At 32.6% G+C, this 11,490-nt stretch overlaps 1 protein-coding gene across 2 annotated transcripts; it reads left to right on the forward strand.

The window, feature by feature from the left end:
* The first annotated feature begins 664 nt into the window (after positions 1-664).
* Positions 665-9,419, forward strand: LOC107910614 (chaperone protein DnaJ). Of its 2 annotated transcripts, XM_016838521.2 has the most exons (11): positions 665-1,268; positions 2,219-2,287; positions 2,969-3,061; positions 3,574-3,695; positions 4,254-4,449; positions 5,402-5,577; positions 6,434-6,563; positions 7,282-7,442; positions 7,711-7,808; positions 8,057-8,156; positions 9,067-9,419. In XM_016838521.2, exons 1-11 carry the CDS (start codon positions 936-938, stop codon positions 9,110-9,112), a joined length of 1,524 nt encoding a protein of 507 aa, XP_016694010.1. In that variant the 5' UTR covers positions 665-935; the 3' UTR covers positions 9,113-9,419. The 2 variants fall into 2 exon arrangements, with proteins under 2 accessions (XP_016694010.1, XP_016694011.1); XM_016838522.2 differs by lacking the exon at positions 9,067-9,419 and having other exon boundaries at positions 8,038-8,158.
* Positions 9,420-11,490: the final 2,071 nt, after the last annotated feature.

Here is an 11,490-nt window from a genome sequence, read left to right on the forward strand (position 1 = left end):
AACTTAGAGGAAAGTTGTTTAGATCATCGGTGTAAAAGTGAGGTTGCTAATTTGGTGAGTGTTAGTGCTTGTAATCACTTGTTGTACAATTTGCTAAGATTGTAGATTATCTATCTAAGAAAAACCCTACAGATGTGGGGAAATCAAACTTAGTAAACATATCGAGTGCCTGAAGCAGTTGACACTGCTTGTAGAACTGCTCGGTTTCTAAAATGCAATTATCAATTTTAGACCTAAAACAACAAAAAAGGGATAAAGTAATATTTAGTCTATGAACTTAACAACTTTCTAGCTTTGACCCATTTTTTCCATTTTAGTCTTGGAACTTGTTAGTTTACTTTGATTTTGTTAAAATGTGATGACAGAACACTTTGAAATTGTACGAGATCACTTTGGGATTGTGTTATATCATATGTATATTTTTAAAATTTTTTTATAACTTTTAATACTTTTTGTATTGTTAAAATTTTATATAATTTTTTAAAATCTTTAAATGATAACTTGAAGTTTTAAAAGAATTTAAGTTCAATACTAAATTAGAAAATATCATATTTTCAAACTAATATCAACAAATGTAAATTCAAAGATTAAATTAAAAGGTTGTTAAATTTAAAAACTAAATCCTCCTTTATTAAAAAATCGATATAGGGAAAAAATTTTGAAGTGGAAGAAAGAAAAAAAAACGAAAATAAAGAAGAGAGGAAAATAAATCCAATCTTTGTGGCTCTCCCCTCCTCTCCTCTCCTTTACCTTCACTCTCTTTCCCTTTTTGCAGTTTCCATTGAAACTGTGGCTCAACAATCAAACATGAATTACAAAATGAAAAGCAACATTTTGTCTTGTTGAGATATCAATTTTATCCAACACCTTGTACCACAACTTTCAAACTTAACTTTTTCTTTTCTTTTCTTTTTTTCCTTTTTGTTTTTCTTTTTATGGCTGCCACTACTTCTCTATCTCTACTGCCTTCATCTCTTGGTTTTCCAAATGAACGCCCTTCCAGCACTTCACAATCCTCTTCATATTCTTGTTCTTGTTCTGTTTTCTTCAATGCTGGGACCCGTCTCAGGTCCCACGACAGCTTCGCTTGTGTGACTTTTCCTTCTTCTTCCTCTACATGTTATTGGAGATTCAATAATAGGGCTGGTACTCACCGGTTTGGGACCACGGTGGTGGCTGCTTCTGGGGACTATTATGCTACTCTTGGCGTACCCAAATCAGCCTCCGGTAAAGAAATTAAGGCCGCTTATCGTAGATTGGCTCGTCAGGTACTTCACTCAGTTCAATTGTTGTTGTTGCCCCCCCTCTTTAAATTTTACAAGTTTATTTATTAGTTTTGCATTTCCTTTCTGGGTTTTGTTGCTGCTCTTTTTTTTTAGAAATAGTTAAATATAGTTCTAAGAGAAGATACTTTGTATTAGAGAAGGAAAAAGCTCTTTCTTAGGTTTTGAGTTCCGAAAAAGATGAAAATTTTCCCAGAAGAACCCAAAATTCGGACCGAGAGCTCAAGGCTCAAGTTTTAACTGTTGGAATTGGTGGATATGAATGAACGTTTAATGGGGCAAGACACTTGATTGTTCCTTGGATTATTTTGGTCATATCATTTTGGCAGAAACCTATTTTCTTTTTCATATGTTGAGTAGTTAAACTGTAACATATCATGGATTATTCTAGTAATGTGAATTCACTATCAGTGTGAGGCGCTCAGCGTTATTGCTCAATCTTTTCTATTGGTTTTATAGAAGGGCATGCATGGGGTGACAATTACTTGGCAAATTTCTTTTGTGTTTAATTTAATCTCATTTGGCCTATCTTTTTCCATTGTTTCTTTGAACTATTCCATGTTCACTTTTTGTAATCTGTTGCTAGTCATAATATCAGTGTCAGAATAGCTACCACTAGGAATCAAATTGTACTTCATGCACCACTATCTTAAGCTGGTGTCTTTTATATTGTTCTTTGAACTTTCTAATTTGGCTTGATTCAATCAAGCTATGGAACCCTTGGAAGTAGCTCTGCCAAGAAGGTAAAATGGTTTTCTTCCTAGTTTGCTGGTTTAATTTCATTATCTCTTTCTATTTGTAAATGTGCTCTTATATAAATTTGAAGCTATTAAGTTTGTATTGGCACTGTGAACATTAATGAATTGTCTATTTCTTCACTTCTGTTTCATTTGTCTTGGTAATCTGACATTGTAACGTTTCATCTTCATATGAAGTATCATCCTGATGTCAATAAGGAGCCAGGAGCAACTGAAAAGTTTAAGGAGATCAGTGCTGCATATGAGGTATGCGCAAAAGGTTTAGACCAAAATGATGTTACAGCGTGGAACCTTTTAGATTATAAGGACAATGAATACCGGATTTCTTATTTTTTATTGTGATTTGTGATCAATGATATGTCATGCTGTTATTTACCTTTTGGGCGAGACATCTAGGCTAACTCATGTATGATCCCTATAAAGTCCTCTCAAACTTAAACAACTTCAGAATCCTGGTGAAGGAGGAATTAGATGTAAAGCCTGTTGAAAAAGCATCTGAAGTTTTCTTGCCCCACAAACTAAATTTATTTGACCATTTCATCCTTGGGAGGTGATAAAACACGTATGATATGCATTCTTCTTTGAATAGGGAAGCAAAAAATGAGTTTTTATTGTGTCAAGTTGATTAATTGTCTTCCATGATGAGTTTATTAAAGCGTTGTTGATACTGATTCAACATGCCTTGAAGTATTAAGATTCAATTCTATTATTTATCCTATGATTGGATATAAAAGTCTTGATATTTATCATGTTGGTCAGCACAACTGTTTTATATTTTCGTCCTTCTCTGTTAGCGACATTTCAATTTGTGGAGCATGGAGTGCTGCAAATTTTATTTGCTAGAGGTTTCTTTATGTAAAAGTTCATTACCATGTTCAAATTTATTCATCATGTTGTTTTTTGAACAATGACGTGCAACACTGTCAGGTGTTATCAGATGATAAAAAGAGAGCTTTGTATGATCAATACGGTGAAGCTGGAGTCAAGAGTGCAGTCGGGGGCCAGTCCAGTGCTTATACGGTATGCTTCTACTATGAGATTTTCTAATTAAGCTTGTATTCATGAGTCATAATTGCAAGGGATATCTGGTTGGCATATGCTTGGAAGTTTAGACATGCTTTGCCTTGTTTATTACTTCATGGGAAGATATATTTTGGTTATATTCATTTCAAAATATTTGGTTACCTGGGTGTAAGAATGATGCCTCTTAAAATGTTGAGTTCAAATAATCATTGTGAGATAATCATTTTTTCAGACAGCCTGTCTGAGTCATTATTTCCTTGTACTTGCCAATTTGTGATCTATGTCTACCTCTAAGCAGCGACTTTTTTTTTTTTGCATAGTCTGCTTTATGTGTAGGGTTTTGACTGTGTTTCACAATAAATGGGTAAATAAAACTGTTATGCACCTATAATGTTGTGAAATGTCATGATTTATGCTCTACTAACTAGCATGCAATTAGCCCAGGCAGCACCAAAGACTTTCGACATCTGTCTAAGTAAAACTCAGACATTAATTTTCTTTCCCTGCAGACTAATCCCTTTGATCTCTTTGAAACATTCTTTGGACCAAGTATGGGTGGTTTTCCTGGCATGGATCAGACTGGATTCGGAACAAGCCGTCGTAGTACGGTTAGTAAAGGTGATGATATACGGTAAGTTGAGATCTTCGTTTGATGTTTTGATAATAGTTTCCGGTCCTTGATTATTCACTTTGTTTATAGTGAGTGTTGATTGACTGATTGCCTTAGTATGTTTACCAAGCTTGGCTACGGTCTTCTCTATTTCCAATCTGTAGCATTTCTGGTGTTGCTGACAGTGTTTTATTGCCTTGTGTGATCACACTATTTCAATCTTTCATTTTCTAATCGTTTGATTGTTTTCATGTCATGCTTAAATCATTCTTCTCTCTGCTCTTTTCTTTTTATTTAGTACCAGAAAAATATAACCAGTCAAACCAACGATATCCAACTAAATCCCATCCTATTATCCTATCACTTACCTAAGTGCTGTTTTGATAAACTTCAAATATCTTGTTAGTTTGATTATGAAGAAATATCATTTATGTCAGATAAGCCCTTGGTAATAATGTTAATCAAATATTTTTTGCAGGTTCTTGTATATGTTCTCATTTTTCTGTATCTATGCATCTATACATCCTTTTTCAAAGGCTTTTATAATCGATATTGTGCTGGTAATTCAAATATTTTCAGTTACGACATTACGTTAGAATTCTCGGAGGCTATTTTTGGAGCTGAAAAGGAATTTGAGCTTTCCCATTTAGAAACATGTGAAGTTTGTCTTGGAACTGGTGCAAAAGTTGGGTCAAAAATGAGGATATGCTCAACTTGTGGTGGAAGGGGTCAGGTTATGAGGACTGAGCAGACGCCCTTTGGCTTGTTTTCACAGGTAATTGGAAATTTTCTTGTCCAATTGGCTCTTGGTCACCTTTTTTCTTGGGGGCTAGGGGGTACTAGGCATTTTATGATCATCATTTCTCATCATGGCTGGGGGTGTTATGAGGAAGTAAGGTTTTTATGATCATTTCTCATTATGGCATTTTCTACATTTTAAGTGTGTAAACATCCTTTAGGATCAGGACCTTGGCGGTACTAGGCATGCTATTTAGTTGTAACAATGGACTACTGTCTGCTTGTTATACATAAATTGTAGACAGTGGTTTACTTGAGGTGGGTTCACTCAGTGGTACTTGAGTTGGTCACATTGTATACTAACAAATCGGAAATCATATTGTGAAGAAAAGAGGTAAAAGTGGAGAGTTTGACGCCAAAGATCAGTTTTGTACAAACAAATGTCTACTGCTTTACCACACGGGAATAGTGATAGAGCCATGTTGGTACTTGGTACATGGTTAAAATTCCAAGACCCAAATGATAAAGCCTCTTAAGATTAAAAGATAAATTTGGAAGACATTGCCAATGAACTTTTCAATCTCATCCGTGGAAGGGTTTTTGTCTAACCAGGTTCTAGTGGAAAACTGATGATGCTATTGTGTAATCGATTACATTCATTTAAGTTGTAGTAATTTTATTGATCCCAATTGATGAATTTGACTCAAAAGGTAGAGAGAAAGAACCTCCCAGTACTTTTTTTTTTCAGTGCAGAACAAATAGATCAAAGGAGACATTGAATAGGATGATATTTGTATTCAATATAGGGACCTTTTAACGTGTCTGGTAGCCTGCTAGATAGGGAAGCAATCATGTTTAAAAATAATGATTTGGTTGTCCTTTTTCCCTCCATGGTTTGCAGTTCCAATCTTGATTTCTGATCTGAACCAATGTCTGATGATTTTGTTATATGATGCTTCTTATATAGCTTCTCCATTGCAATATGTTAGGTTTCTGTTTGTCCAAATTGTGGTGGGGATGGTGAAGTTATTTCTGAAAACTGTCGAAAATGCTCTGGTAAAGGACGTATACGAGTTAAGAAAAATATCAAAGTCAAAGTTCCTCCTGGGGTTAGTGCAGGCAGTATCCTCAGAGTTGCAGGCGAGGGTGATGCTGGACCAAAAGGGTACGTAGATGGACTTTTTATTGTATATCTAATATGGATGAGATATTTGGGTATTAAATGCCAATTGCATTCTGAAATTACATTTTTAATTTTCAGTTATACTAGATAGTTTCCTGCTTTTATAATTTGTTATTGGATATACATAAGCTCATTTCAATGACCTGGTATGAGAGTTGCAGCTAGATTTCATGGCAGATGTATATTTATATTTGTTACTTTTAGAATACAACATTAGTTTATTGGCTAATTGTAAAATTAGGGAACTTGTGGTTACCTTCAGGAAGTTAAAATACTAGCCAAATCTATATCTTGCATCATGACAGCCTGTTCATTTTATATTGAATTAAAATATTCATGGGAACATCCAGTCTTACATTTTAAAGTTAAGAATGGTGAAGTTTGATTTTAAGTTGCAATGATAGTGATGTTCCTTTTCTCAAATTCCTTGACTTTTTGGAATGACATTAACTTCTTGCACTTGTACTATGATTCTACTGCATTTATTTGGTGTAGATGGTCCCTTTTTCATTGAAGTATTGTCACAGAAATGTTATTATATCGTGATTTTAACCCTTCCACTTTATTTCTTTCCTTTTCTTCCCAATTAGTGTTTTTTTTTGTGTTATTTTTTATGAAGTAAATTTATTAATATAATATTTTCAGGGATGCTGTTTCATGTCTCAAATGGTTACATTTTGCTTATTACTACTTTAGACGAATTTGTTTATGCAAGGAATAAAACTTACTGTTGAGTAACTAGGAACTTTTAGCTGCAGAAGTAGGATAAAGGAGGCTGTAGTCTTAGGTCTTAGATATTTTCTTGTTGTTGAGTATAGAAATGCTCTGGTTTTAACAGGGGCCCTCCAGGAGATCTCTATGCATATCTAGATGTTCAAGAAGTCCCAGGAATTCAAAGAGATGGCATAAATCTTTTGTCAACAGTTTCCATTAGTTACCTTGATGCCATTCTGGGGTCTGTTGTCAAGGTAGTTCCTCACTATTTTTTGCGTTATCTTTCGTTCTTGCATTAAATTTTTTATGCTTTAGTTTTCATATTAATTCTTATAAATTAAAGAAATGCATAAAGTTTGAATGATTTTATATGTGTGTTTAGAAAATTAATGCGCAACTTTGGAGAGTAGAAGCCTGCATCTACATATCTCTTTGATCGTTTGGTTCTTATCTGGTTGATTATTGTTTCCAGTATTTTATTTTATTACATTACTTGTAAGCCCATTCCTATCTCCCTTATGAAATCACATTCTCAAGGTGTCATCCTAAGATGCACTGCACATAGCTTCAATCAGGGAGACAGCCTGATGCATGCTCAAGTAACTCATCTAGGTTCTGCATCACAGCCATATGCCATTTTATGCCAGAGAGTTTTTGCGAATCACTGCCTGCACAGTGAAGTGTTTTCTGAGCTATATCTGCTACTTTTTTGTTTTTTAACATGATCCAACTGAAGATACAAATATGTATTTTTGGTGTCTTATGTTCAATCAACAAGACAGCCGTATGGCATTTTATGACCCTCCAAAAACATGTAAATTTTTTTAAAATTTTAAACATACCCATGTCGGAGACATGCCTGTATCTGACACACTTGAGTCCCAGTAACATATTTGGTGTAACTTTATTCTTATTTTCCCTTAACCAACATCTCGTACTTCATCAAGTATTTGATTCCTTTCACTTAAACAGGTTAAAACAGTGGAAGGGGTGACTGACCTACAGATCCCGCCTGGGACTCAACCAGGGGATGTATTAGTACTTGCAAGGAAAGGCGCACCAAAGCTGAACAAACCATCCATACGTGGTGACCATTTATTCACAATCAAAGTTGACATACCGAATAGAATTAGGTATAAGATAAATTTTTATTAGCATTTAATTATGTGGAAATAGGATAGCTGAACTGCATTCTGAATTAAATATATCATTTGATTCTCTTTTATATTTTCTTTCTAGACCATATGAATTATCTTCAGTTTGGTAAACTAGACTACTTTATAATGGTGTGGCCTTGCCTGACCTGACCTGTTATTGACCAACCCGTTCCCTCAATGTCTCGGATCTATTGAAATTAGTTATTTCTAATAACTTCATGCTGTAATTCTTCCTTGCATGCAGTGCTAAGGAGCGAGAATTGCTTGAGGAACTTTCCTCTCTAAGTAATACAAACGGCAGTCGCTCTCGAACTCGCCCTAGGACTCAACCCGCAACTGCAAGTAAGCAATTGCTTATGCCTTGTGAAAATGGGACTTTTTGTTTATTATTTATTGTTGAACTCATATGCACTTCACTGTTACATATGGCCTAAACTTTTAGCATTTAATGAGTCAAATATTTTGCAATACTAACGTATCATCGTCACCATCTGGGCTATATGCAAAAGTTGTATTCTTTCTCGTACGTTCCGCAAGATCATAGTTTATTGCTTGGATTTCACAAATTTAGCATTCACATACTCATGCAGCCAAAACTAGCGGAAGCAAGGTTAGTACCGATGGAGAGAAAACTGAAGAAGCAGCTGCAGATGAGAATGATCCGTGGACAAAGTTAAAAAAATTTGCCGGGTAATCTCTCTCACTCTCCACACGTCATGTGTGTGCATGCGTTCACATGCTTACCTTTCTTCATGCATGTGCTACTATGGATATGATTATATAGATATACAATTATTCAGACTTGCCAAAATGGGAGCCCCACCTGTGTCAACACGGCATGACGTGGATAAGAGTACGGAATATGGGTTGAATCTGTCGGACTCTTAGTGACTGGGTGAGATGAAATGGAAGAAAAAGAAGAACAAGAAAGAAGAAACGACAGAAAGGAAAAGAAAAGATATTAGATGAAAATCAGGAAAACTATTTGACAGAAAAAAAAATATAAAAATAAAAGTAAAGTATAAAAAGTATAAAAGATATAACAAGTATTATATATATAAAAATACTAATGTATTATATACTACTAGAAAATTAGCATTACATATTTGTCATCGCATATTAATATTTAACCAAACCAATACTCGAGTCTTGAGTTTAAATCAATTGACGAGTTGGATATTTAGACACATACCCATATCCATACCCAACATCTGTGTACGAGCAACATGGTATATAGATTAGATGTATAAAAGAAACTTGCAATTAAGTTTTATTTCTTTGGCTTGGGACATGGACTTTCAATTCAAGATTGATGTATGGGGTGCAAGATCCGGTGAACCATTGCTCCCTACCTTGTGTTGCATGTTTTACCATTTTTCATTCAAACATCTTCTGCAACAAAATCATTACAGCCACCATCTTCTTAAAATTTATCTCTATCTAGAATATGTGAAGCAGACGCAACGAATCTTTTTAGCATTATTTGATTTATCATCAATATCGGATCTCTCTGTCAATGTTTCCTCACATTTATTCATTTTGTTTGAGTTTCTTTGTTAGTTTCTGGTATAATAATCATAAAAAATGTGATATCTTGCAGGTCAATTGCAAATGGAGCTGCTAAATGGCTAAAAGACAACCTCTAAACTGATGTCTCTCCGGATTAGGTTTTAGCCTAAACTCAGAAATACCTGGTCTTTGAGTACACTGTTTTGCTAAATATTTTGATCTTCGGATAACACCAAGGTGTCAACTTAGTCTGGGAATTAGCTTTAAATGCAATTTCTTGGTTTTGCGCTATAAAAGAAATATAAGAGGAAACTGAGCAAATTGTTTTAAATTTTTATTTTTTATGCAGCTTATTTGGAATTAAACAGTTGTGCATGCTTATTTGCTACTATTCAATTTTTAATTAATACATTGGCATGAACAAGAAACACTTTCTTATTGCAATTGAACTTGTATTCTTTTTTATTATTTCTTTTTGAAGTATATTACTATATTGGCGAGAAGACTCCTATGACGCAGTTAGCTGGGCTGATTCGAGGTTGGTTTACCCTTGATTTAAATAATAAAATAACAAGTCTATTTAATTAAGTCAATAATTAATTTTTTTTCAAAAATTAATTATTAAATATAAATAAATAATTCAATTAATTAATTTTAATTGAATAAATTATACGATTCATTCTAATTTTGTTAATATTTTAGCTTTTATCGTATTAAAATTTTATTGTATTAGAATTTGTGTAAACGTATTTAATTATCTAAAAATTAAATTATGATAGATTATTTAGAAATTCACTTTAATTAAAAGCTACTTATATTTAATTTTTGTTCAATGACTTTGTTGGCTTTGTTATGTGTCACTCTTATAATATGTCCATAATCTTGTATTAAATATGTTGACCTAATTTAATGCATTTTATCTCATTTTTGTATTTTTTATAATGAAAATGGTCATTATTAGTGATGATTAATCATGTTTCATAGATGCTTTGTAGTCTTGTTCCGTTTTCATAATACATAAAATAATGATTAGAGGAAGCCATTTACCTATGATTTCACTATTGTGAGTGATTTCACTATTGTGAGTGAAGTGTATAAATCATGTGCTTAATTGAATTTTATAATTGTAAAATTTAATTCGATTTGAAAAATAAAATAAAAATCGAATTTTAAGTTATTCGATTTTTTCAAGTCAATTCAAATAAGTTATTTCAGTTTCGAGTTTGATTCAAGTTGAATTTTATAATTTGAATAACTGGAATAATTTGAATAACAGATTGGTGTAAATATATCTTTGGTCCTTATCAATTTTGAAAATGAGCAAATCAATCTCTTTCAGCAAAAAATAAAAAAAAATTAAAATATTTATAAAATTCCACAATTTATATTAATTTTTTTTAAAAAATTCTAAAGAGTTTATAAAGAAAATTAAAATTTTAAAAATTTTCTAAAATAATAATTTTGGGACCTAAATAAGTCAATTCAAATAAGTAATTCGAGTTTCGAGTTTGATTCAAGTTGAATTTTATAATTTGAATAACTCGAATAGTTCGAATAACATATTGGTGTAAATATATCTTTGGTCCTTATCAATTTTGAAAATGAGCAAATCAGTTTCTTTCAGCAAAAATTACAATTTTTTTTAAATATTTATAAAAATTCCACAATTTATATTAATTTTTTTAAAAAAATTCTAAAGAATTTATAAAGAACGTTAAAATTTTAAAAATTTTCTAAAATAATAATTCTGGGACATAAATAAGTTAATTTAATTATTCAAGTTTATCATATTAAAGTATCTTTTTTTTTTCTTATTTTGCTTTGAAAAGTTTTCAAATATATATGCTTTCAAATTTATGTGCTCTAACATGAAATTAATTATATTGTAACAAGATTTCAATTTAACATGTTTAATTTTTTAATTTAACTTGAACAATTCACTTGATTCAAATTGACTTGAATTTCATTCCACTTGATTTGATTCGAAAAAATTTTAAATCAAGTAAGGATGATAAAATAGGATTCATCAACTCGATTAACTCGAAATTTTTTCACTCGATTTGATCAAATGCTCATGCCTACCCAATATACAAACTTAGCCCACTACCATGAGAACTCTTACAAGTAAACATCTTTTTTATTTTATTTTATTTTAATGGAGAACCCTTAAGACTTTATTCAACTCTCATTCCAAAGAACATCAAGACCTTTTCTCAGTTATACTTGTTATCGAACTAGTAATTACTCATACCTTACCATTGAGACAGACATTCTGATTCATAGCTTATTAGATATTCCTGATAGTTCACGCCACTAAGACATTCAAATTTTGCCACAAAGGCTTTTCTTTCATATTACGCTACAAAGTCTTTCCTTTCATATTACGCCACAAAGGCTTTTCTTTCCTAACGTGTTTATGACATGGATTTGCCTAAACTCACGTTATGTGAGGTTTACCCATCATCATCCTGGGACATGCAGAGAACCCCATTGGGTAATCACCGTCCTTTAGTTC

Source organism: Gossypium hirsutum, chromosome A06, assembly GCF_007990345.1.
Source record: "Gossypium hirsutum isolate 1008001.06 chromosome A06, Gossypium_hirsutum_v2.1, whole genome shotgun sequence".
NCBI classification, from domain to species: domain Eukaryota; kingdom Viridiplantae; phylum Streptophyta; class Magnoliopsida; order Malvales; family Malvaceae; genus Gossypium; species Gossypium hirsutum.